Genomic DNA, 27,991 nt, shown 5'->3' with positions numbered 1-27,991 from the left:
GAAGCATCTGCACCTGTTTGTGTGTATGTTCTGCTATGGAAGTCTGTTTTTTACTGCTAGAGTGGGCACATCAACAACAAATACTGTTTTCTTAGAATGTGTGAGTGGAAGAATGTGAGAGCAACACTATATGCCATCATTTTAATTGTCTCACCCACATCCTCTGTGTGTGTGTGTGTGTGTGTGTGTGTGTGTGTGTGGCCACCCTAACTGTTTTTTTCCACCAACGTGGATCCATCCATCCCACTTTATAGCTTTCTTCCTGGCCTTTGACTCTTATATTTATAGTTTGGATTGTGATTACTTCACGATGTAGGTGTGAACATATTCAGAATACTATGTAAAATTTCTTATGCCAAACCCATATTTTAGTCATTTTTAATGCCTGCACTTCATGTATTTTGAAAAGCTCTCATGTATAGTAAGAGTGAAATTGACTAAAGTGTTCTGATGCTCTTGAATCTTAGAATCTCAGAGTGTGTTGACCTTAATGGTAATTTGTACCAATCTCCTCTCTGTTCCTTTTATCTCCTCTTTCAGAGTTGGGAGGGGAACAAAGAGGGCTGGGGAGCAGGAGCCAAGGCCAAAGAACAATGCTTGTGTAATTTGACAAGGGGTACAGTGTTAGATTGGTCTGTGTATCATCTCATTTTTCACAATAACTCCACAAAGTAGGCGCAGTTATTCCTATGTTAGAGAAAACAAAGGGGAAAGGTACTCCACAAGGTTGAACCAATCACCCAAAGGTACGCTGCCAAGAGATAATCCTTCTCTGGTCTGGCTGATTCCAAACCTGTGCTCTTTCTGTACATCGTGTTTCCTCATTTCTGCTCCACCACAGAACAAATAACCTATGGAACATGGTTTCAGATTTTAATCCGTGATGTAGTAGAAGCTTTATTGAAAATAAAGTGCTCTGCGTATTATGTAAAAATATTTTACCATGGAAAATAGGCTTAATGTAGGCAGATAAATAATATTTGAAACTGCCTTAGTTTATGTGTCATATTATTACCTTTGTCTGAACTCATGGCATTATTTTACTTTCAATGTGATTATATAATTAAGATGGGTATTTGACTTAACATTTGTGAGTTTTACACATTTTAAGACTTTTCTTGGAGGTATTTATATACTTCAAATATTTACTGGGAAGTATCTTTGCAGGGTTAGGTGAAACATTTTACCAAGCTCCCACTTTCAATGAGTCTCTGTTGGGAAAGGTTAAATAGCACTGTAGAGTAGTCCTCTGGCATTCAAGCAGTTCCTCTGCTCAAATAACGGTGACTATAATTGATGGTCTTAGTAATAAGGTCATGAAGTCAAAAAGAGTTACCACAGTGTGGTCAACATTTTGACCATAAGGAACAGTATGTAAAAGTTGGTTAGCTGAAAGGATTTCCTGCCTTCTTAGTAACTATTGTGTCTCTGTTTCTTTAGAGTCATAGCCAAATTGGAAAGAAGGGAAAAATCTTTTATGTAGAACATTTTGCATTTAGAATTAATGTTCTTCGGAGTCTCATGGTGAAAAGCTTCTACGGATCCGTATAAACCAGAAACTATCCTTTGAATAAAATGCCTTTCTGCTATATTGCTTATTCCGGGTGGTCTTCATTGTGCTGCCTTCTTGTTGGCATGTTTTCTAAACCTTGTTTGACACATTATGGAACTTTATGTTTTTAAGTGAAAGAATTATTCTTTGCTTCGGAATGTGTGTATTTGGGTGACAGAGGAGTACTACAGTCATTCCAAGAAAAAGCTGTCACCTAAAATTTATAATCAGTATTAGAAGAAGAAAAGAGTTTTTCTCTTTTTTAAGAAAAAAGGAATAGAATAGAAGCAGATATAAGATAGGGACTAGCAGAAAACTTAAAACGAGAAAAGGTAAATTAACATTCTCAGAGAAATAGGATAAAATTGATTGCATGAAGTAAGAACAGGATGATATTTTTAAGAGAGCAGTCAGAATAAGAAAGAGCTCTAGGAGGTTAAGAAAATGTAATAGCCCAAATAAAAATTTCAATATATAGGATGGAAGACAGAGAAAAAGAACCCTTTCAGAGGTAAAACTAAAGAGATCAAGAGAAATAGAACATGGGAGAGAAAAAAAATAGGAAAATTAGAAGATTATTTCAGGCGGTTCTATATCCAGCTTACAGAGGTTCAGAAGGGAAAGCAGAGCAAAGCGAGGACAGGAAATTGTCAAAAAAATAGCAAGGAAAATTTCCTAGAACTAAAGGACACAAGTTCTAGCACAATAAATGAAACCATCCACATCAAAACACATCATCTTGACATTTCTAAAATCTTGTAGAGTTAAAAAAAAAAAAAGTTCACAAATGGAAAATTGAGGATCAAAATGGCAACAGACTTAGGAGATAGAAGAGAGACACCTTCAAAATTCTGAGGAAGTATGGTTTCCTTTTATTTCGTACTCAGCTAGATTATTGATCAAGTGCAAAGATAAAATAATAAAGACATACTTTTATTCAAATCTTTTTTTTTTTTAATTAAGGACAAGGAAAACTCGATTCTTCTCTTTCTACTTATGGAACATAAATGAGTAACGCACCTAAATGTTTTTTCAAAAGCAAGTTGCTGAACAATATTTAACATACATCTGTGTTTGCCACTCCTCCGAAACAACATTGTGTGTTGTATGTATAATTTTAATGTTTTTATTTGTGGGTAGAAAAGGTCTAGAATGGGGCAGTGTGAAATTTCTTTTACTACTTACTCGTTTGTATATTGTTTGGGGTTTTTCTAATTAGTGTCTTTCACTTGTAATTAATAGAAGATAACTAAAAAGCAGGGAAGAAAAGGGACATGATTTATTCCTTTATTTTTTAAAATGTAGGCAGCACATACTATGTCTGTCTCCTCTGCTAGGTGCTGTAGGAGATACAGTTGAAGTAGCAAACAGCCTCAGCCTTTGAAGGATTTTGGTTCTGGTTGTTGAGTGGAAGCATGCATGGAAGGGAATGGCTCCCAGCCATGTTGAATGTCTGCCTCTGTGTGATCTCAATGTACAGGCTGCTCTCAGGGCCAAGCAGATGGCTTTCCAGGGTCTGGAAGAGGTGGCAGCCTATTTACTTCAGGATACTTTTAAAAAACAAACAAACAAAAAAACAGCATTCGTGAGAACACCAAACACAGAACCATGATCCTGGAATGTCTAATTTAATAAATTTCATTTGCATTTCTACAGAAACCAACATGCTTCCAGTTGCCAAACCCAGGAGCCAGAGGTTATGGTTTTAAATAATAATAACAATAATGAGTTATACTTATTCCAGATTAGTTTCTGGCTCTCCAAAAAATAAATGGCTAAAATGTCCAAAATGTTATTTTCACAACTCTGCCAAATGCTGGCGTTTCCTCTTTGTCTGGTGATCCAGCCAATCTGTTGGAAATTACCTTTTTTTTTAGTACTTCTAGGCAGTTGTTCAGAGAGAAGACTAAATCCTGCAGTCTAAGATAAATATCCACTAAATGGAGACTCTTTTCCATACTTTTGCAGCAGAAGAAATCCCACTTTGATTTCTGTTATTTCATTTCTTCTAGCTGTGAATTTGGGAAAATGCACCCTGGACATCACATCATACCTGGTTAAGGACAACGTTGTGTATTAATTGGGAGTGTAACATTTGCCTGGTGACTCCTTGGTTTTTTGTTTTTGTTTTTTTTCCTTTGTAAATAAGCCTTGGCCTGAGTATAAACTTACCAAAAAATGGGTTCCTGGGGGAGAAAGAAGCCTTGAGCCTAAATAAGAACAAGTATGCACACTTTTTCTTTTCTGGTTTGGTTTGCATGAGAGTTAGAGGGTTTTTTGCTTTGTATTTTTGTCTGTAGTTTTGTTTAGGGGGGCAGGGTGGGTGGTTAGGGGTATTGTAGCGTGTTAGTAAGATTCTCTTAATTTGAATACAGGAGAGACTTGAGACTTATTAGACCAAATGGAATATCTGTGGTCCAGTGATCTCTGAAAATGCTTTGTAAGAGCAGATGGATAGATTTTTAAAGATTAGTTTAGCTGGCAGTTTGCCTGCTCGTCTACTCCCTTCAAAGTCAGTGGGTGGGCCTGGCTCAATGTATGGAGGTGGAAAGTCAGGTTGGGAACCTTAATCTAAGTCGACCAGGCTGATTGACAGCAGTGGAGAGATCACTATCTGAGCCAATCATGGGGACATGAACTCCTGTGAAAGCTGGCCTGTCTGGGCCACAGTGTCCTCTGCTCGTTAAGCATATGCCTGGCACAGGATGGTTGGATTGCCTGGCACAGGATGGTTGGATTACCTGTGTAATAGAAGCCCTGAAAAGTCCAGTGGCTAAACTGGGAAACAAAACTGAGTTCTAGTTCTGCACTTTCCCCTAACTTGTATTTTGATCTAGGGGACTTACTTAATTCCTCTGGGCATTGGTCTCCTCATCTGTAAAATTAAATGATTAGAATAGTAGACCTTCTCTGAGAGTTTTGGTTCTAATATGTTCCTTGAAGTCTGGGACTTTGTTGGCACCTTCCCCTTGCTTCAGTAATATGACTTGGCAAATTAATATTAGCTTTAATGAAAATGTCTGTAAGGTTTAGAGTAGGATCTTGAAAAAATTAATTGAACAAAAGCATTTCAGGGTTAGAAACCAAAAGCTTATATTTTATAATATTGGGCCTTTTGCTAAATTAGTCTATTAATTGTTGATGAATGACAGAAATTTCTGTGTGATTTCTTGCTAGCATTTTGGGTGAGGATGAGGCAGGTTCAGCACTGTCTGAACTGTTTGCATGTTTAGTGCATTTGCTTGACTGGGGTTTTAATGTCGAGACTACGTTCTTCAGACTTACCAAATAAGAGCTTTTAAATCTTGTATGAATTTTTAGAGTCAAGCTGAGGGGGACTGGACCCCTGTGGTTGAAAAGGGGACAGCTCATTCTTTACTGGGGCAAGATTTGTGGAGGGAGTTCTAGGAAAACAGTAAGAAGGCAGGACATATTTCCTGAGTGTTGTGTGTGCTAGCACCATCCTAGGTGCTGAGGTTAGAGAAGAAATAAGACAATATTTAGTCTCAGGGAGCTAATTTCCTAGAGAGAGGAGACAAGACTTGGAGCATGTTTTAATAAAACAACAGTAGCCATTAATATTGTGAAAAAGATGAAATCATTTTGTAGGGAATAGAGGGCAGTGACAGATAGAGTGTATTTCTTTAACTAGAGATGTTTGAAGAGATGGAAATAAAAGGAAATAAGAAGGTGGGGAGTGTGGACAGCAATCTAAGTTTCACTTTGTCTTCCAAGCCTTCACTCTCTGCACTGTGCCTCTTGAGCCCACAGAAGTGTATCGGAGCCTGTGTTTGCTATGGGTGAGAGGGAGGCCGAACTGACAGTCTCTCACCCCAACCCTGCTTCAACCAGATAGTTCTGGCTTTGTTTTGTTTTCGTGTTTTAAATTTTGAGATTATATTGGAGCATAAATCACCTGTTGCTTTAAAGATTTGGAAAACAGCTGCCTTGGAATGAACCACTTATGTTCATTCTTGCCCATAGTGCCTTAACTCTTAAATGTTCACAGTTGTGCTAGGCAGATAATGGGCACACACCCCCACCCCCCAAAGACGTCAGGTCCTAATCCCTGGAACCTGTAAATGTTACCTTGTAAGCAAGGGGGAGTCTTTGTAGCTGTGATTAAATTAAGGCTCTTTCGATGGGGTTATTATCTTGGATTATTTGGTTGAGCCCTAATGCAATCACTGATAAGAGAGAAGTAGGGGGAGATTTGAGAGACAGAAGAGGAAAAAGCAGTGTGACCAGAGAGACAGAGATTGGAGTGATGGAGCTACAAGCGAAGAATGCCAGCAGCCACCCAAAGCTAGAAGAGATGAGGATTGCTTTCTCCCCTAGAGCCTCTGGAGATGCCCCACTGACTCTAATTTTGGACCACTGATTCTGATTTCAGATTTCTGGCCTCCAGAACTGTAAGAGAATAAATATAGTAGTTAAGTTAAATTGTGGATTCCTTGTTATTAGTGCCCCTTTAATTTAGTATATTACCTTTTCCACAGAGTATAACTCAGTACCTTCAATGTTATAACTGTGTTTCAGTTACCTAGTGCTGCATGACAAACACTGCCAAATTTAGTGGCTTAAAATAATGATAGTTTTTTGGTTTCTCACAATTCTGTAGGTTGGCTGGGTTCAGCTGGGTAATTCTTTATCATGTGATGTCACCTGAGATCACTCCAGATGACAGTGGAATTTGTCTGAGACCTCAGCTGGGGGCATAAGTGACTGGTGGGGTAGTGGGGTCTATTTCTAGCAGAGAAATAAAGTCCTCAAGACAGTGAATACAGAAGCTGCTGTGCCTCTTCAAGCCTAAGGCACAACTGGCACAGAGTCACTTCCACTACCATACATTGATCAAAGAAAGTTGTAAGACTGGACTAGAGTCAAGGGGAGAGGAAATGGACCCCACCTCTTGAGGGGAAGGAGCCAAGCACGTATAACTAGGTAGTAGAAATTATTGTTGGCCATCTTTGGATACTTTCTACCACAAACTGTTTAGAAAATGATTATTGAATTAATTGTTGGAGATAGGCTGATTCTAAGATTTTATAGATGATGGGATTCAATAAGAAACATCTTCTAAGAATGATGTTAAAAAATTCTAATGTAAGCTGCCAGAATGGGACCTTGCACACATGAGGAATTCAAGAGATGTGTGGTTACCAACCAACTGGCTGTGTAATGAGTGGAAGTGTGTTTCCCAGCCCACTCCTAGGCCAGTGATTTCACAAGGGGAAGGGCAGGGCACTTCCAGAACCAAGACCTTTCACTTCCCTCCCTGGTATAGTATAATGATGGCTAATTTTGTGATTTGGAAGATTCTCTATCTGGAAAGCAGTTCCAAAAGGGAAGGACTAGAAAAACATTCACCAAGTCCAAGAATTTCATGGCTATCTACAGAGGTTAGGAAGGAAAAGGAGACTAGCAGGAGGCCTGGTCAGAGTCAGTACACTTAGAATAGAGGCCCTGAAAAAGATGCCTTTTCTTTAACTTCCTTTGCCTGAAATTTAATAACAGGACTTCCTAGTGGACCCATGACAATGATTCCAAGTGCTTGTTGAGTGTGAGATTCTGACCCTGGGATCCCTGACATCCCTTTTGTCCAATCACTTACTCTTTTTAAATTACTACTACTCTAGGGAGAAATTCTGGTATCAGCTCTACTCAGAGGTAGAGGGAAGATTCTAGGGATGGAGTCAGAGATGGTCCTCCTGGTGGGATTCCAAGCCCAGATTTCTATTTTATTAGTTGTTTCTATTTTACGAGTTTGCATTTGATCATCCTTTGAAGTATTGTGTGTGTGTGCACGCGCGCTTTGTCTTCTTTGTAGGTTTGTTTCATCCTTAAGATGAGCTTACTGTTTTTATCAGCAATCAACATGGCAAGGAGACGTAGGCCCTTAACTGATTTCTCTCCTCTGTGGTGGTTTTATAGGCCAGAATCTGGGGAGTAGCTAAATTTTAATAGTTTATTGGGTTCCCATTTGAAAACCTCCAGGCTTTTGCCTTCATCATTTATTTTCCTCTAATGATCAGTTTTATGGTGTTTTCTCCATGGCCTGTGAATAAGTTCTGGTTTTTTCAAGCCAGGCACAAGCTCTGCTTGTTTACTATGCACTTCCTTACTCCTGCACGTTTTTGCTTGCCTTTGCTAGCTCTGTCTTTTCATACCTTTGTACATTGCTCTGTTGATCTCCGTTTCTGAGATGATGGAGAATGATAAGGAAGTATGTGTGTAGGAATTGAAGAGGGGGGTGGAGATACCTTATTTTTACTTTTAACACATTTCCCCAAATGCTTCTTTTCTTTGCATGATAGTTTTCATCTGACACTTTTGTTAAATTCAGAAGCATGTGCTTCAGGCATTCCAGCTTTTCTCAGGATGCAGATCTCTAAGAGACATAGAAGCTTGATTTAAGAGAAGGATTCTCTGAGTGGTTAGAGGGGCAGGGTGGATTCCTAGACCACTACAATGACCAAAGCTCAGATGCTCTCAAAAACTAGACTCTCAGCATTACTAAGATTAGATGTGGAATGTGCAGACAAAAGGGCAGTGCTGAGTGTGGCTAGAGTGGGACTGCTTTCCACACGTGGCTCAGCCAAGACGAGCATGGGCTGTTCTGGGCTGGTGTCTGGATTAGTTCCCCAGACCAATGTTCAAACATAGGAGGTGCACAGAGAAAGTGCCCAGAGGCTACCATGTGAAAGCGGGGTCAGATTGATATGGAACAGTGTTCTTAATATATCGTTAAGTGTAAAAAGTAGATTATAGAACAATATATAAGGAGGAGAAAGGTGTGGATAGACATCAACACAGACTAGCAGCTATCTTTGATACTGTTTGTGATTTTTAGATTTTTCTTTACAGCGTTCTTTATTATCTATTTTTTTCAATAAATAAGAAATGCTAAAATAATTTTTAAATAGCTCTTAAAATAAAACAAAATGGTGCCAGGCATTTTTCTTGCGAGCCTACTTTGCTCTTGGCCCTAGCTGGGCTGTGGGGGTGTCTAGCACTGAGCACACATGTCAGGCAGTGGAGTGCCTTGGTGGAGATCACAGCCACTCTGTGCTTCGGGCACCTTATTCTTTTTTTTTTTTTTTTTTTGATGAAAAATCTTTTTTTAAAGTGGAGGTACTAGGGATTGAACCCAGGACCTTGTGCATGCTAAGCATGTGCTCTGCTACTGAGCTCTACCCTTCCCCACCCTAGCATCTTATTCTTGGTACAACACAACCTAGTTTCTTCAAGCAACTTCTGTTCCTCCAGGGACCTCTCATTAGTTATGCCTGCATAATTCTTACCTGATGGAATAGGGAATAACTCACCTTTGGTGTAGTCTAACAGTCCCAAGGTTCAAGCTGTTTATTCTCACCCTCTCTCCTGGCTTCTTTGCTTTCTCCTATGTCTGTCTGTTAGATCCCATTCACAGTTTTTGCTGATCTCCTTTGTCTTCCTAGGAGCTTGAAGTTTCAGAGGTTCAGTTTTTCCTTTTTATCACTTCTCTTGTTTCCTGTAAAGTTGTTGGGCTAGTTTTTGGCCACACAGATAAACAGGTTTGAAATGCCTGTCACTGGAGAATTTTCCCCCAGGGCTTGCCATAGCTGGGGAGGTAACATATCAGCCTGTTGGCTTTATTGGTTGAACTGGAATCGAACTGTTTGCAAACCAGGGAGACAAGTTTTATATATTTGTGTTTAAGAACATTTCACGCCCTGACAGGATACTCAGCTTATTAATTCAAATGATGATTCTGAAGGTCCTTAGATATAGCTAATGATGCACTTTAAGAAATTATTCACTTGTTACCATCTTAGTCATAATTCCTTTTTCTCCTTGACTTTGTCAAGGACTCTGTCCTTTTGTTTTGCTTCTTTCACTCAGAGGTATTTATTCAGCACCAGCTATGAACTGAGCATCATACTTAGCACCAGAGATAATATGGAGAAGTAAGAGAGATATAGTCTCTGTCCATGCAGAATGTGTAATCTGTGGGGAGAAGTAAGGAAGTAAATAGAAGTTCCATGTATGTCATGCTGTCAGTGCTCTGATGGGGAGATTGTGGGTTATAGTACGATACCAACGTCAGACACCTAACCCACACTTGAGACATCAGAGAAGGTGACCTGGAAGAAGTTGGCCTAAGTCCCAAATTGAACAATTGTTTGGGGTTAGTCTGGATTGGGTGAGGGGAGAAGTGTTCCTAGCAGAAAGTGTTATTTGCCAACCTCTGGAGACTAGAAAGGCATGTTGATAGAACCAAAAGAAGTTCTGCATGGCTAGGTTTGAAGGTGGAGAGGTGATAGATAGCTGGCCAAGGGAGTCAGATTAGGCAGAACTTTGTAAATCATGCTGAAGAATTTATCCAAAAATCAGTAGGGAGCTATTAATCTCACAATGTTACGTGATTTGATTTGTATTTGGAAGAGAGAATTCTTATCAAAACAGTTACAGAGGGGGAAGATGTGAGGCAAAGAGATCAGGCGAGAGGCTGACACAGTATCTAGGCAAGAAATAATAGCAGTCAAACTTGGGATGTAAGTTGTGGGGATGGTGAGAAAAAGATCAACAGATACTCTGGAGGTAGAAGCAGCAAGATTTGCCTGTTGATTGTGTGCATTGGGAGTTTCTGACTTGGGAAGCTGAGTGAGTAGTTAGGTGTCAGTTGTGTGGGTACCAATCACTGAAAGAAGAAAAAAGGCATAAGGCATAGGTTTGAAGTCAACTATATTAGAGTTTTTTTCTTCTCTGGCTAATATTATTTATTCATTCATTACCTAAATATTTACCAGTCAACCAACATTTACAAAGTACTGTGCTGCGTATCAAGAGTTATGCAGGGAAGTATATAGATGCCTATAGATATTAATGCTCTACTTGAGAGGAAAAAGTACACATTTAGTGAATGTCCATGGGGTCACCACATTTCTGCTCTCTCTAGTCTAGTCTGCTCTTGTCACATCTCTCTCCTGTTCAGAAACTTTCAAAGCCTGTAAGACACAGGTGAATCTGTTTAACCTGGCATTCAAATTTCTAAGAAATTGTAAATATCCTGTGTTTTCTGTTTTCTCTTATCATGAAGTCCTCTTATCATCCAGCCAACTTGTCTGTGCACTTGGTTCCTGTACCTCCTCCATGATGTCTTCTCTCCTTTTTCTTACCAGTTTTTCAAGACTCACCTTGGTTTCCATGTTTCCCACAAAACTTTCCCTACCTCTCCAGCTCCCAGTGATGTCTTTTGCAACTCTGTACTCTTACTGTAAGCATCATTTATTTGACCCTTACACTGATTTGCCTTATACTTTTAATTACAGTCGATGAACATGGCTTGTCTTCCTGATCAGATTTTAAGCTCCAAGAGCAGTGGCTGTCTCCTATTGTTAGTATCTCCCAGAGGACCTAACACAGTGCTCAACATGAAGTATATAATTTTTTTTTAATTTGCTATTCTCTTGATAAAATATGATCAGAATTTTAAGTAGCAAGTGAGAGGTGAAACTTACATGTCCTAATCAATTGAAAAAAAAACTTATACAAAACTTACATGTTCTAGGATTCATGGAAGGAGATTCAAACTTGAACTGACATGGTTCCATGACCTTGGTCTTTCAAAATAAGTCTAGATTACAGACCTATACCAGCAGCCCCTATAAACTGCCTCCACTTGGAAGCACTATTGTACATGGTGGTCCTCCACTCAGTATAAACATAAAATGTAGTCATTGGTTAGTTGAAGGCTGGAATTAATATATATTAGCAGCCAAAGTTCTGCATTCAAGATGCTGTAGACCTTCTGGGTAACTGAGTAAAGTTTCAATAATAAGCCTCTTAGATAATTCTGATACCCTTCTATGCCTTACCTCTTGAGGCTCTGTTTTGTAATATGCAAGAGTTGTTAAAATTGCATATCTTTCAGGCAGCACTCCATAAACATCTAGCCAGGTCTTTAGTAGCCCTTGGCTGATGCAGGGTTGAAATAATGCTATCAGGCAAGTACATGGAGCTCAACTCTTCTGTGTTTGCAGTCCTGGCCTTTAGGTGAGCTGAACCAGAAATGGGGTCACCATTTTCTTAACAGTATTGTGGAGCCTAAGAATGCTAGAATAGAAAGGCACCTCCTGTGTCTTAGCGTACCTGAGCAAGGTCAAAATTTTCCTTAAAGAATAATTTTGGTTTTTCTTAAACACTGTCAGATGCACAGTTGATACTTCAAAGTCCTACGCCATCAAGCATGGACACAGTCATCTTAACAGAATATTTTTTAAAGATGTAGTCAAAACCTCCCAAGCTGCTAAGAACAAAACAATTAGTTAAATCATTCACCACGTATTTAACTTTGAATAATGTACCGTCTTCAAATATCCTCCAAGATAGACTGGTTGGTAAATGTTTGCTAAGGTAACTGAATGAGGTAATTTGCTGTTTGAAGTAATTAGCTATAATTCAATTAAAGCAATGACTTTAATTTTAGAATAGTAGCTCCTCAGCCCATTTCTCTGGCAGTATTGTGGTCAGCAGAGCCAATTATTTATCAAGACAGTTTCTAGATGATGGTGATAACAAGCCTATGGTCTGCTTAAGTGAGAATGCTTGTCTTTGTTACTCCACTAAGAAGTATCAGGCCATTAAGGAATGCCTTACTCCCCTGGAAGTCAATGACTAATTCCTCCAGAAGACATAACCATCAGGCTTTGTTGTGTAGATGGAGGCATTCTGTGTGGGCAAGTGTACTTAGGGATCCCAGTACTGAGCTCATGCACTTTTACCTTTAAGTGACGCCACTAAAGATGGAAACTGATATTCTTGACCAGTTTTGCTTGGAGGTGGTAAAGAATGTAACATAGCCTGTAGTGGAATGGTTTTGTCTTCCCCCTCAGTAAAACATTGACCCTGCAAAACCCAGGTTTGCAATTTATTAACAAAGAAATTCATACATGTCATCCTTTATTAGAGCAAGAGACTGGTAACAACCAAAAGCCCTTACCATTATGAATTAAATCAGCTACACTCAACTAAACAATGGATTATTCTGCAGCCATTAAATGGAAAGAAATAGGTCATTGTACCTGATATTGAGTGATTTCACAGATACAGTTTTAGATGAAAAAGAAAAGCAAGGTGCACAGCAATATATATAATGCATATTTGTTAAGAGGAAAAAACCAAACTATAAAATATGTATTTGAATACACTGAATTTTTTAAAAGCAAAAGCTAAGATATTTTCGCATAATTTTCTGTGAGGAGAGGCACTGGGCAGTCTACTGTGTTTCTTTTAATGTTTATTAATTTTTTCCATAAAAATATTTAATAAGTAAAGGATATGAGTGTATTTTACATAAAGCATCCAATACATGTTCAATAAATCTGTAATTTGGGGTGGAGTAAGAACTTTTTTGTAAAATTTGATTTTAAGTTTTTATTTTGGTTTTTGGTGGGGGAATAATTAGGTTTTTATTTATTTATTTATAATGGAGGTATTGGGGATTGAACCGAGGACCTTGTGCATGCTAAGCACGTACTCTACCACTGAGCTATACGCTCCCCTCCAAACATTACTTTTGAAGCCTTTTATGTGTTCCTCTCTAATCCCATTTTCTTTCTGTTCCCCTTGAAGAGAATTGATTACTTTCATCAATTTTGTTTTTATTTTTTCATTTGCTTTTTCATTTTTTAAATCACATAAATTTGTTCCCCTAAGCAATGTATTATTTAGTGTTGCTTTGCTGTAAACTTTACGTAGAAGGATTATATTGCATATACTTTCTGTAACTTGTCTTTTTCACTTAACATTGAGTTCCTGAGATTCATCTGTGTTGTTGCGTGTGTCTGTAGTCTGTTCAGATTTACTGCTATACATTACTCCATAGTGTGAGTGTCCTACAGTTTGTTCACCCTCTTGTTGATGGAATATGGCTGCTATACATATGCTTGTACAAGCTTCCTGATGCCCGTGTCCAAGATTTTATTAGGCCATTTACCAAGGAAGAGTGTTTCTGAGTCACTGGGTAAAAACATCTATGGCTTTCAAGAAAACGCCAAATTATTTCTCAAAATTGTTGCAGTAATTTTCATTTCCATCAGGTGTCTGAGAATTCCAATATGTAGTATTGTTGGACTTTTTAATCTTTGCCAGTTTGAGGATATAAAGTGATCTCTCAGTGTTGCTGAACATCTTAAGTTTATTGGCCACAAGCATTTATCTTCTGAGAATTGTATTTTGATAGGTTTTGTCCATTTTTATATTGAGTTGTCTTATACTTACTGATTCACTGGAGTTCTTCATATTTTCAGAATACTAATTATATAATCTCAGTTATATGAGTATAGTACAAATTTTCTCCCCATTTGTGGCTTGTCAAATAAAAATTTTACTTTTAATTTAAAATATTTTTATTGTGGGAATTTTAAATGTGTAAAAGTGAAGAGACTAGTTTAACTAACCTCTGTTTTTCCATCACTCAGCTTCAACAGTTATCAATGTTTTGCCAATCTTATTTTATCCATTTCTTGCCCTCCCCAAAAGGAAATACCACTATACTATTATCATATCTAACAAAGTGAATAATTCCTTAATATTCAAACTTTTCTAATTGTCTTAGAAATGTCTTTTTATAATTAGTTTTTATTTTTTTTTATTTTTTTTTATAGTTGGTTTGTTAGGATCAAGGTCCAAACAAGGTCCACACCTTGCATTTAGTTTTTTGGTTTTTTTTTAGTCTCATAAGTCTTTTAAGTCTCTTAGTCTCTTAAATCTCTTCTATTCTATAACATTTCATACTCCTTCTTGACCAAAAATATGTTGTGTGTATATTATTTTGTATTTTTCTTTGTGCTTTATTTTTGGTATATTGAGTTTTTTTTTTTTTTAATTAACTGATATAGTTGAATATATCTATTTTTCCTACTAGGTGATGCTTTTGGGTCTTGTTCAATAAATTCTGTTCTCTATAGTCATTCAAAGAATTTTGCAGTTTTATTTTTTACTTCTAAGTCTTGAATTCAGTGGAATTTAATTTTGTATATTGTGGGAGGCTGGCATCCTGTTTTAATTTTATCTCTGTGGATAATTAGTTATCATAACACCTGTGATCTTCATAGTACTATAATCTGCAATACCAGCTCTTTCATAAACCAGGTTTTCAGTTATATTTGTGTGCACTGCTGTGCTCTGTTTCATTGGCCTTCTTGTCACCACAGTGTCCTAATTATTAAAGTTTTGTACTATTTCTGTATACCTAATTGGGTGAGTCCTCCAGACTTGTTGTTCTTCAAGGTTATCTTTGCTACTCTTGGCACTTGATACTCCTGTATACATTTTAGAATTTGGTTGTCCAGATATATACCCAGACACAATTACTATTTTTATTGGAATTATATTGAATTTGTGGAGAATTTTGTCTTTATATTGAATCCTCTCATCCATGAACATGGTACATCATTTAGATTTTAAGGCATTTATCTTTTCTTATGACATCTCTGTATTAAAAATATGATATGCCAATGTAGAAAAAAGAACCTTGATCTCCACCTCATACTATACATAAAAATTAATTTGATATGGGTCATAGACATCAACTTAAAAGGTAAAGCTATAAAAATTCTGGAAGAAAACAAAATATTTTTGTGATGTTGGGATAGGCAACATCTTCTTCTGTAGCAAGTATGAATCATAAAAGAAAGAAATTGATCAAATTATTGGACTTCATTAAAAATTAAAAATTTCTGCTCATCAAAGGACATTACTAAGAAAATAAATTGAGAAGCCACAGGCTAGGAGAAAGTACATGCAATGCCTATATATGACAAAGGAGCCCAACAAGCAACTTAATTTAAAAATCTTGAATAGATACTTTACAAAAGGCCATACCAATGACCAAAGCACATGAAAAGTGTTTAACATCATTAGTCTCAAGGACATGCAGGTAAAAATTGCCAAGAGATAGCACTGCATACCTACTAGCATGCCTAAAGTGGAAAAGAAGACAACAGCAAATGTCAGAAAGGGTATGGAGCCACTAAAATGCTTACTTATTATTATTTCTGGGAGTGTAAAATACTGTAATTATTTTGGAAAAGTCAGTTTCCTAAAATGTTAAACATGCTTCAGTTTTATTCTCAGATATTTATCTAAGAGAAATTAAAACATATGTTCACAAAAAATCCTTGTACAAGAATGTTCATAGCAGCTTTATTCATGATAGCCAACAAATGGAAACAGTTCATGTCTGTCAAGAGGAGAATAGATAAACAAACTTGCATATTCATACAGTGGAACACAAAACAGCAAAGAGAAACTGTTGATACATTGAATAACATGGATGAATCTCATAAACTTTATGCTGAGTGAAAAAATCCAGACACAAAAAATTATTTAATGTATTATTACATTTATATGAAATTCTAGAATGGACAAAACCAAATTGTGGTGATAGAAATCAAATCATGGTTGCTTTGGGGATTTGGAGTTGACTGGGAAAGGGGCCCGAGGGAACTTTCTGGGAGGATGGAAATTTTCTAAGGCTTCACAGGGGTGGATTACATGAGTGAATGCATTTGTGAACATTGATCGAATGCTACACTTAGATTTGAGCATTTCACTATGTGTAAAATATACCTCAATTTTAAAAACACGCTATTTTGGGTCTTCATTAATAGGAGCATACATCTAGAGTTGATAGGAGGGGACAAGTTAGGGAGTATTTATGTCACCCCTTCAGAGTAGTTCTTTAATAGTTTTGGAGACAGACTAACCAAATGTTATATTTAGCTTGAGCTTTTTTTGTCAGTTGCACAGTTGGAGGAACTATTTTCAGGATCTTGTTAGAGTTCTGGGGCTAGTATTTATAAAGATGGAAAAAGTAATCCTCATAGATTGGTGCTCCAGAACCCCACACACCAAGTCTTCTTTTGATAACCACACTTCAGGCCAGTAGGTCTCAACTGGGGACCTTTTTTCCTCTCAGGGTACATTTGATGATGTCCAGAGACATCTTTGATTATCAGCTGGTAGGGGGAGGGAGTGCTGTGCTGCTAGCATCTAGGCAGGGAGAAGCTCTGGAGGCTGCTAAACAGTCAGTGGTGCAGAGGACAGCCCCCTGCAACAAAGAATTATCTCCTCCAGAGTGTCCCTGGTACCGACTTTGAGAAACCTTGTTCTACACTTGACCTTATTACTAAAGTTGAATCAGTCTCAGTCAAGCAGGTGGTGATTATATCCATAGTCCAAATCAATTGTGACATTTTCACAGATTGCATCTTTCTTCCCTGTTAGAATTTAATATTAAATATTTTTAAATATATATAATCTTAAATTTTAGATAAAATTCTATGCATTAAGAGCATTTCCAAAATCCAAATTAAATGTATTATTTCTACTGATTGTTAAATTCTTCAGATATAGGTTTTGTTCTTTATTTCATTAAATATTCAAACAAATGGCTTTAGTTACCTTTCTTTAAAAAATATAGGCTTTATTATTAAATCAGAGGAAATAAATGATAGTAATTTATCTTTTATTCTCCCTCCACAGAATGACAGGGAGTGAATTTTTCTCTCGTTTCCCGGAACTCTATCCCTTTCTTCTGAAACAGTTGGAAATGGTAGCCAATACTGTGGACAGGTAAGAAGGCAATAGTGAAATCAAGGATGTGAATTACTTTGAGATTTTTCCCTCCAGACATCAGTTTTTAATCAACTCCTTCCCTATAACATAGATGGATTTTTTAAGTGCTGCTTTATTATATCATGTTGCCTAAGTCTGTAGTATATTTGTACCTGAAAAGTTGTATAAAATTCATTTTTTGTATTATATTTTACATTTTAAAAATCCTGGATTTAAAGTTTTCAGTGTTTTACAGGAATTAGCTTTATAGAAGCACATGGTAATTCCTTCTAAGAATCCTTATATTTAAAAATCTGTGTGTTTACATACTGAATTGTTTTAATGCACACCTCTCATTTTTTGGTTACTGGCCTATTGCAGTTGACTAATCTGGTCATGTATCATCAGAAATGGTACTGTTCTAATTGAGCAAAGATGGCCAGTGACCCTGGACACACAGAATAAAGCAATTAAGAGGGCTTCTAGTCTGATCAGTGCAAAGTTCACCATTGTCCTTTCAATCACATTCTGTGGCTGGTAGTGGCATTTTTAGTATGGACATCTTAGAACATGGGCCATTTTATTCTTTTAGCAATTTTTGCACTTGGTATGAATTTATACCAATTGCCTATAATAGGGAAATAAAAATCACATCAGTGAATTTTACTTCTGTTTATGGTAGATTTCATCATATTAGTAATTTGTGCAGACAGGCTTTTCTGGCGCTCACAAGTGACTGTTCATGCTTTCTTAAGTACATTTGGATGTTGAAAGTTTCACATTTCGTTCTTGGAACAGGCACCTCTCTACTGTCTGAACAGCTCAAATCAAAATAGCAGCCTTAAATTATCAAAGAATTAGCTTTGAGAAGACAATCACGTGCAGAAGCCTGATCCACAGCATTACCAGTAGTCCTTCCTTATTTGCACATTAAGAAAATACTGAAGTGGATGGAGGAGAAAAATGAAAAAAGGAAAATTATCCCTGTCATAGGGTCTCACTTTATATACATAAATTATTTAATGAGAAAAGTGTTTGAAGATAGTGCCTCACCTTTTAAGTTTTAAATCCTTTCCGTACAATAATTTTTTTCCAGTGATACCGGAGAACTGAACTGCCATCCCAGCATGTTTCTCTTACTCTTGGTGTTGGGGAGACTCTACCCTTCCCCGATGGATGGCACCTGCTCTGCTCTCAGCATGTCCCCTTTCATCCCCTTCATCATGAGGTAGTGTGTGCCTCAGGGAAATGATGGGGGTGGGCAGAGGGCCTCATGGGGATATATAATCCTGTTCTTATTTCAGAAATTATATATTTCTTTTTAACTTTGGGAGGGGTCTTGTGAATGCAGGGCTCTGGGGTTATTGCCATTGCCCCCAGCTGGTCTCCAGTGTTTCAGATTGTGAGTGTAGGCATTGATATCTACCGTGTGAGTACTGTTTCCTGGAAGCCCTGCCTGCCAGTGGACATGTGGTGTTGATAGGAGATACCCCCTTTTAATGAACATAACCTGGGTGTGTGCATTATCCCTGTGTTGAGCCCGGTCAACATGGGGCAGGCTTGGTCCTGGCATACATTCCCTGTCCAGGGGTTCAAGTGGCTCTTCACTCCGGAGGAGTTTGCAAGTGGTTTCAAGAGGTGGCATCTAGATGGCAATGCTGTGTAGCACGAGTTCACTTCCCACTCATCTTCTCTTTCAAGCTTGGAGTACCTGAAAAAAAGCCATGCACAAAGATTATGCATGGAATCAAATGGTAACAGACTTTTCTGCTTCTACAGCCTGTTACCACTTCCCTTGTTACTTTTTTTTTTTTTTTTTTTTGAGGCATTCACCAGCTTCTGATCCCTTTTTTCATTTTGGATCAAAGGCCTCAATAAATAAACCCTAAAAAATATTGAAGTTTTCTTATGAAATAGCTTAGAAGCCCTGTCATATTAGCCTTTACCTTTTTGCTTACCTCTTGACAAAACAACACCTTCATTTTTATGTATATCTATTACAAGTTGAAATAGACTTACAGCCGAAGGATAAAATATACCCAACTCAAATGAGTGTACTTGTTATTTATGTGGTGTCCTTGGTTCCACTTCCTGATTTCACAGCGCTGACTGATGCATTTTAATGTGAGAAACCATTAAACACGAGATTCCGGTGTGTGATTGCTGTAGCCATTTGTTTGCGCCCAGCCCTGGCTGTGGCTGTGTTATCTACGATCACAGAGATGACTCACTCAGATTGGTTTCTGTTTCCTGATACACAGGGTTACCAGCCTCTCGTATCCAGCATTTGGTGATTCATTTTAGGAATTTGGGTCATAAATTTTACTTTCAGGAGCACTTAAAAATTGTACTTTCACATATAACTGGAAAAGAACTCAAAAGTATTTCAGAAAGTTGATGGGGTAGGGGGGATGGCACACGTACATTATAAACAAAGTCACAGTGTACATTATAAACAAAGACATGCTTTAGAACTTCATCATCCTGTGTTGAGAACATTGAGTTTGTGGAAGCTAATTACTAATCAGTCTTAGGTGTTGCCTCCTAGGAACCAAAAATTACTACATTGAAAGTATCCTTCCTGTGTTTATTAGTTTACATATAGTCAGAATGCTCATATTACTAATTATATTCAGAGCCCTTATTACATATACAAAGATTCTATTAACATAGATTTAAATATTGCCTTAAATATTAATATTAAATATGTATGCCTTTAATACATACTAAATATGTATTTAGTGCATCATATTTTTTTAACTCAGAAAACACAAAGAAATAAGTGTACAGTTCTCCTGTCCTTCCAGTGAAGATGCTTTGGTCAGTAGTGGCTTTCTACCTGAATAAAGATCCATTGAACTTAAATAAAAATATATTTTAAAAAAATAAAATGAAATAAAATTTTAAAAAAAGATTCATTGAGTGCCACCACCAGCAGAAGTGCCACAACGGATTCCTTAGAGTATCATTTAGGCTCTGATTTATTGAATGTCCATATGTATTATAGACAGTGTTTCTCAAACTTTAAGATATAAACATATCACTTGGGTATCTCATAAATTCTGACTCAGTGGGTCTGGTGGGCCCTGAGAGTCTGCATTTCACACAAAATTCCAGGTAATGCTAATACTGTTGATCTGCTGATCACACTTTCAGTAGCAAGATTACATTTGGGACATTAAACATTATCAGAGCCACACACTCACAAAGAGATGATTTTAATAAACTATGCAGTAGTAGAATGATACTTGGTGTTTGGTTAGGCTGTTCAGGAGGTTTATAAGAAGGAGCTTTTGCCCAGGAATGCAGCGAACAAGCAAGAAAGTATTCTGAGCAGAGTAGTCAGTCAGAAGCAGACCAACCTCTGTTGAGCCTCGACTGTTCGCCAGGCCCTGAACTGGGCATTTTGCTTACAGTGACTCTGAGAGGACGTGTAATCACCCCCGTTTACCTGTGAGGGAAACTGAGGTTTAGAAAGTGAGTCAGTTATAGAGCTGGGATATGAACCCAAAACTGTAGGACTTGTCAAGAGTGTTGGGTGTACTCTTTACCTTACACCAATGTAACCAAGTCCCTTTTGTGTAGTCAGGAGTTTTAGCTATGCTGGGTAGGCCCATGGGCCCTGAAATTTGTGCAGCTAGGAGCGATGAGGAGCCTATCCCCAGCCCGTGGATATGAATGCAGGCTATTTTGAGGACAGAGAAGGCATGCCCCCTAACTGGTGGGGTCTGCTCCTTGCCTTGCTTTTGCAATGGTGTAGGTGTCTTGTTTGGATGCAGCCTTTCTCTCAGGCTCACATCTGTGGGGTCACTGGTTGGGATAGTGGGGTTGGTCGGTGGTCAGGTATGGAAGAAGGCTGGCTTTTCTTTCTTCAAAAGAAAGTGGAAGGGCGGAAGGGTATAGCTCAAGTGGTAGAGTGCATGCTCAGCACCCAGGAGGTCCTGAGTTCAATTCCCAGTACCTCCTCCAAGCAGAAATTAATGAAGAAAACCTAATTACCTCCCCCTCAGAAAACAAAGAAAGTGGAAGGATTCTAGAATTAGAGTTAGAAAAATCAGTTTTGGGTTTCAACAGTCTACTTCAGGGTCAATGTTGTGCTGCCCTAAAATATTCACAGTCATACTAGGGAGATGAACTACAAACAGATTTTTTTTAAATAGTGAATTTGGTAAAACTATACACATTTGATTTAAATTACTTCTGAGTAAATTATTCATGAAGAAAATGAAAGATTGATCGTAAAACCTGCCCTTCCAGGCAGTATTTGTGGTTCCAGTCCTGGTAGAGATTGGGCTGTTTTGACTTGGGATAATAGCTGAAAAGATGGGTGTAGGCACAAGTGGAGGGGCAGTATTTTATGTCTGTGGCATTACTAATGTTAATTTGTGTACTTGGAAGAGCTCTAATCAGGCTCTTAGATACTCTGAGTTTAGCAAAAGAGAAATTTTTCAGCTAGTGAGAAAAGCAGCAAAGGTTACTCTGACTGTGCTTCAGTGAATTATGTTCAATAATAATAAGATGAAAAGCCCTCACAATAGCTTTTTATTTCCCTTTGGTTTACATATACCTGCCTGCCATTTCCTTCCTCTGTGAGGTGTTTGTAAGTATTATTTGTATTTTTGTTCCTTATTCCACATTTGGGAATATAAGCTTATAACTCTGTTGCCTTTCTTTGTTGGCTTAATCTAAGAAGTTTCTGATTTGGATTTTCTAAAGTTATTGTGTGTGTGCAGCTATGATTTGTTGCATCATCTTGAAACGGAAATGATCATGTTAATACTGGTATTTTGTCTACAAGGTTTTGTTTTTGTTTTTTGTTTTTTAAATCCAGTGTATTTTATGTTTCTGATGCTGTGCTGGATGCAGGTACACAGCCCCTTACCATGCAAAGATGGTGCCTTCAATTTAAGGCCGTTCACCCTTCCGTTCTAATAGCACAGAGCAGAGTGGCTCATGCTTTTAAAAGGGACTCTGACAAGCTCCCTGAATACAGTTCATTAGTGCCTACTTGTCTGGGAATTTCTAGACCCAAAATATCTCTGGACACGCACCTTTGAATTCCCTTTCACAAGCAGGGTTCAAGTTTGAATTGAAGAGCTGTAGGAAACCATATGCCCCAAACTCAGGGGACAGAGCATGGGGTCCTGAACAGAGCAAAGGCCCTGGACTCAAGAGACTTGGTTCTTTCTGAGCTGTGCCACTTATTCACGAGCTGTGACACTTGAACAAGGCTCTTTACCCTCCCTGGACCCATGTGGCACTTGTGTGTGTGTGGGTATCACTTGAGACAGAAGGTGCCTTCTATTGCAGATAACTGAGGTCTCAGCCTTGGATCAACGCCTGCAGAAGAAATCCCTCCGCTGCTTTTTATTCACTCTTGGATGCCTTTAAAAGCATCTCTGCACCCTTCCCCCCTTTTTTGACTTATTTTCATTGCAAATGATTTTCATTATGTTTTCCCCCAAATCATTTTAATCATTGTTCATTTTAGATAAATTTTCAGTGAAATCTACTTTTCTTTTCTCTGAAAAATTCTGAACTACAAATACCAAATACAATCTAAATTGGACACGTGGCGGTGGAAATCACCCACTGGGATCTATGCAGTGGAAACTTTTTTAGTTGCAGATACTTATAAATCTAGTCAAAAATCAAAAAAGTTGGAAAATACATATTTTATGTATTTCAAAAATATTTCATAGAACCTTTTGATTCCATGGAACCAGTAGGAGGGGTAGGGAGTACAGAAACTAAGAGTCAGGCCTTTTAAGCCTGTGATATTGGGAAATGATATTGACTCTTGTTTTCTGTCCTTGAAAGTTGCGTAATTCAAGGATTATCACTTCACTGTTTACCCAGGTTATGAAGTTGAAAGACCTCATTTGCCATAGTGTAGAGTTGGGGGTTTGCAGTAGGCAATAGTTAGCCTCTACCTTCATTTGTGATTGTTAACACCAGGAACTGTCCTCCAAGGCTGCACCTTTCTACCTGCTCTGTCTTCCCAGAATCCTTGTAGGTAAGTAGGAGGCAAGATTTGCATCAGAGAGAGAGAAATGAGACAGAGGACAGTTGAGACACTGCTGGGAAGGAAGACATGCCCTCCTCCCTCTCTCTGCAGCCCAGCTCCTAATCGTCTCTCCCTCAGAATGGCTGTAGCATCTCATCCTGCTATTCATCATTACTGTGTCATATTGTAATTTATATGCTCAATGCTTCTTCTCTCCAAATAAATCTTAATCTCTTTCCATGAAGAAGCAGCCCTAGATTTTGGGGGTTTATTTTTTACTTTTGGTCCTTTTCTCTGCCTTGCCCAGGTTTGGGCACAGAGTCTGAATGATGAACCTAAAAATGAAACTAACTGTGAAATGAGACATTTTGTGTCTCAGCAGATCTGTGCACCTATGACATACTTAAGGGACTCCTGGTCCTACAATATTGGAGCCACATTTCATATCCCACTGGTTACTGGTTATGTAGAAAGGAGGCTCAGCTGGGTTTTGTGTTTCACCTGGCCTTTGAGGAATCTTGTGTTCTAATATGAGCTCTGACATTTGCTTTAATTTTAACTTCACCTCTCTGACCCTCGATTCCCTTTTCTATCAAATTAAGGAATTGGACATCACCTAGGTCCTCTCTGGCCTCACGAGCCTGTGACCTGAGAGTTTCCTGGACTCTGAACTCTCTCCCCTGACTGCTGTCCAGTCAGAGGCTCTGGAGGCCCCCTTCACAGCTGCCCTGATGCAGGTTTTAGAGCCAAATGAGAGGAGCCTGGATTGATAAGAGGAGGAGGAGGTGGGGAGGTCATAGAATTATAAACAAGCCAAAGCATGTGGGGGAAAGCCTCCCAGATTAATGTGGCATGAAAAGGAGGGCCCCTAAGTGCTTCAGGCTGTCAATCTGTATAATGGGGATAATCCTGCCTACAAAATAGCCGATAAAACTCCTTAGTTTGCTTGTTAAGAAAAATTCTAGTGAGCGGAAGGGATTGATAGTGTAATGTTGATAGAGAAAGGGCAGACTTTTTTGAACTCCTGCTTCAGCTTTGTCTTTGCCTGTAAACTGGAAGGCAGGCCCCCAAGCCAGATGTAGGTGAGGTGATAGAAAAAGACCCCTGTCTCCTGTGGATGAAGGCAAATCCCTGGACCCAGACAACTTACAGCCTAGGGTGCAAGTTAGCCTAGAGCCAAGTCAGTAATTTTAGGGAAATGTGGAATGGGAATGCTATCCTAGAAGCTTGCAGAAAGATTTCAAAAGAGAGGGAAAAAAGGCATATTTCATCAGTGACTAAACAGTTGTGTTGCTATTGATGGTTTTAGGCTGGGTTGTTCAACATATTGCTTGCAAGTGCTTCATGCTGTATTTGCTGAGAGCTAGTAAGGATTCCCTAGGAATTAGTCATGCCTGAGTCAGCTCATTGTTTTGATGAGATTACTAGTCTGATAGATGAGGATAATGCTGCTTTATTCAACATTTGAATTACTTACTTAAAATGAAGACAGACTAGAGTGCCTGCTTATTAGGTTTGTGTAAAATAAATATAAATGGTAATGGACTCAAATTTAAAATAGTCTTTAAGCATGGGAGTGACAAACACAAATTCAGGATGCTGGCCATTACTTCTGTGTAGTGGGGAAGGAGGGGGATGAAACTGAGGAAGCATATACTAGCATATAATAAAACTTCAGTTTTATTTGTGATGTCTTCTTAAACTGAGTTTTGGGCAAATGGTTGTCATATTATTCGCTATACTCTTTTATTTGATTTGTCTGATATAGTCCATAATTGAAAAAGATTATTTCAGTATTATGTTTTTCTTTGTTTTGGGGGGCTTTTGAGGGTGTGGGAGGTAATATTTATTTATTTTTTGATAGAGGAACTGGGAATTAAACCCCAGACCTCATGCATGCTAGTAAGTATGTGCTCTACCACTAAGCTATACCCTCCCTTCCCCCCAAAAAATGATTTCAAAATAGCCTTGGAAGACTGGATTGATGGGCTGAGGCTAGCAAGGTAACATTTAATAGAGATATGTGTCATGTTCTGACTTTTTAAAGAAAAGTCAAAATCCTGTACGTACACAATGAGAGCTATTGGCTTCATAGCAGTTTTTCTGAAAGAATCTTGGGGAATGGGATTTCCTGATGAGCTCTGAGGAAGCAGTATGACATAGTTGCTGCTTCCAAATTGTGAAGGCTACAGTCCCCCTCAGCTCTGCTGGTCAGACGAAACCCACATCATTCTGCTGTTATGTTATTCTGCTGTGGGCTTCCCATTTTAGGAGGGTCACTGATAAACTAATATTTATCCAGAGGAGAAGACCAAGATGAGGAGGAAGCTAAACATCTGGAAATAGTTAGACTGGAAAAGATTCAGTTAGAGGCAACACGATAATGGTCTTTGTATATCTGAGAAGCTGCCATATGGCAGAAGGCACATAATTTCTCTCTTGTGCTCCCAATGGGAAAGTGGGAAATAGATTTCAGATTTTAATATAAAGAAGAATGTTGTGGAAGTTAGCATTCTCCTTCAAAAGAATGAGCAGATGTCCGTAATCCTGAGCTGCTGGTCATTGCATTGAAAGCTGTCAAGGAAAACTGATCACATGTTGTGTGTATTTTTAAAAGGATTTCTGCAGTGCATCTGAGGTTGGTCTAGATGACCATCAAGGCATCTTTCTGAGATGTCTTATTTCAGAATAGTTGAACAACCGAGCTGTAGATTGTAAATGTGCAGTGAAATGGTAAACCTGCCTCTAAACCTGCAACACACATTTATACATTTGTATTCATGGGTTCCTCCATCTCCCAGTTGGGGTTCCATTCTTGGCATGGCCCACAGGTCATGGTGGTCTGCTCCTACATGGTGCCCTCCAGCAGTTAATCCATTTAAATTTAGCTTCTAAGTAACTTATATAACTTTGTTCTGGATAGTTCTGAAACCATTTTTCTGGCCTATGGGATGTTATGTCTGCAAAGCATTCCTTATTAATTCAGTTATCTTTTTTTGTGGTTGCTGTATTTTTTTCTCCATTTCAGTTGTTGGCCTAAGCCACAATTGTTTTCTAACAAGTACGAGGAACATCTGAGTCTTTCAGAAAAATCAGAGATGCTTTTCTGAAGAGAGATTAAAATAGATAACTCTTTGTTGTCCAGACTTCCAGAGGGATCTTCTTCAGAGATGCCTGTAGAGAGAGGAAAGGAGTTTCCAATCTTGGCCCATTATGAGTAGAAACACCTGAGTACAGGGCTTTGCTGATGCTTTTAATGTAGCACTTCCTCCTGCCTGGCCAGCCTGGAGATTAGAACTCACCCCTCCTGTGGTTACTGGTAAATTCCATGAGCCTTAGAGAATGAGATTAAAGGTTAGGAGTCTCCCTATACCATCCTGATCGGCTAACAAAGGTTGGGGGAAAAGAAGGGACCTGCCATCTCATGACCATTTAGACACCCTGACCTCTGGTTTTACTGGTGTGACCCTGACACCAGGCCAGGCTTTGAGCAAGATTGTCAAAGTACAGATGTTCACTTCTGCTCGGGGCTCTTTTTCCTCCTTGCCTACAAGTCAAATCTGTGCCCACTCCTTCCTTTCATACAGATGTCTCAATGACCCTAGTCATTACCTTCCTTGGGGCTCCTTGTTGTATTATAGAGATCTACATTTTGAAATGAAGTGATGAATCTAGGCGGTGGAATTTCAGGCCTTACATAAGGGAGGACCTAAAAGCAGAGATTAGAAGGTTGTTTCCTAATGCTGGTGAAATCACAGTTTGGGCAGCTACCTACTTGGTCTTTACCATGGCCCTGCCTAGCTAGTGCTTTATTTGGAGGGCTGTGCTCATGGACTTCTGAATTTCTGAATTCCACCCAAGGGTAGTCGAGGTTCAGAGTGTGGAATGAAATCATGTTTTCTGCATTGTGTGGCTTTTCTGCAAAGAGTTCTGGCATGAAAATATACTCTGTCAGCTATCACCGATTTTCATCTCTCAGTTCCTAGAGAGGGGCCTGGCCAACTTCATCTCTGGTGCCAGATCTCTTTAAGACCATTTTCTAAACATGTGTTTGAGCAAAAGGAATGAGGAGTTCACCTCTTATGGAATGCATTGACAAAGCAAGCTAGAAAAACAAAACTTGTAGGGACCAGCTTTTCTTCAGTGTTATCTGTTACTTCAACAGGCCAATTCAGGTCATGTTAGAACAAGCGATTTGATCTGCAAACAGCCTCATTCTTAGGTGAAATTTCTGACAATGATGATAATCCATTGCCTGTTGCTGCTATTCACTCTCAAACTTAGAATCCAATCAGTTAACAGATTAACCAAGTAGTTGTTAAACATCCATTGTAGACCTAGCTAGCAGGAGGTCTTGGGTAAGATGCAAAGTGAAGAGAAAAAGGTCTCCATCCTTGAAGAACTTATGAGCTAGGTAGTGAGATAAAACCCATGCTTGTGAACCTGACACAATGTCTATAAACCACTTAACTATATGGCAGATACACTAAGGACCAAGGGCCTATAAACAAGGGGAGGAGTCCAGGAGGCTTTCCCTAGTAGCAAAGCAAGAAAAGAATACAGGTGTTCAGTCTGCCGTTTCGAGGACTTTTCAAAATCTACCGTGTTGATCAGCAGCTCTTGTTGAGAGGAGAGAGAAGTCATGCTGTCCACTCTGTAGACAGTGGGACCTAACAAGGGGAAGATTGTGACAGTTTTATGATTCGTAGATTGGAAGTTGTCGTAAAGAGCTTTGCTTCCACTTGAGTCAAGGGTGACCCAGGAAATTCACAAAATAAATGGTTTGCTGCTTAACAGGAGAAAACATCCATGGTGAATCTTTGGTGGCT

The 27,991-nt window shown here is 38.6% G+C and overlaps 1 protein-coding gene across 3 annotated transcripts in view; it reads left to right on the top strand.

The window, feature by feature from the left end:
• THADA (THADA armadillo repeat containing) overlaps positions 1 to 27,991 on the top strand; it is a 286,708-nt gene that overhangs the window by 100,729 nt on the left and 157,988 nt on the right. For 2 of the 3 annotated variants that reach the window (XM_032497409.1, XM_014560974.2), the window contains exons 27-28: positions 17,084 to 17,173; positions 18,252 to 18,383. The exons of the other annotated variant lie outside the window; for it this stretch is intronic. In XM_032497409.1, the coding sequence (XP_032353300.1) occupies positions 17,084 to 17,173; positions 18,252 to 18,383 (222 nt within the window). The remainder of the gene's footprint in view (positions 1 to 17,083; positions 17,174 to 18,251; positions 18,384 to 27,991) is intronic. 3 annotated transcript variants of the gene reach the window in all.

This window comes from Camelus ferus, chromosome 15 (assembly GCF_009834535.1).
Source record: "Camelus ferus isolate YT-003-E chromosome 15, BCGSAC_Cfer_1.0, whole genome shotgun sequence".
In the NCBI taxonomy this organism is placed as follows: Eukaryota; Metazoa; Chordata; class Mammalia; order Artiodactyla; family Camelidae; genus Camelus; species Camelus ferus.
Note: the sequence above shows the minus strand (reverse complement) of the source record. Positions and strands in the feature narration are given on the sequence as shown.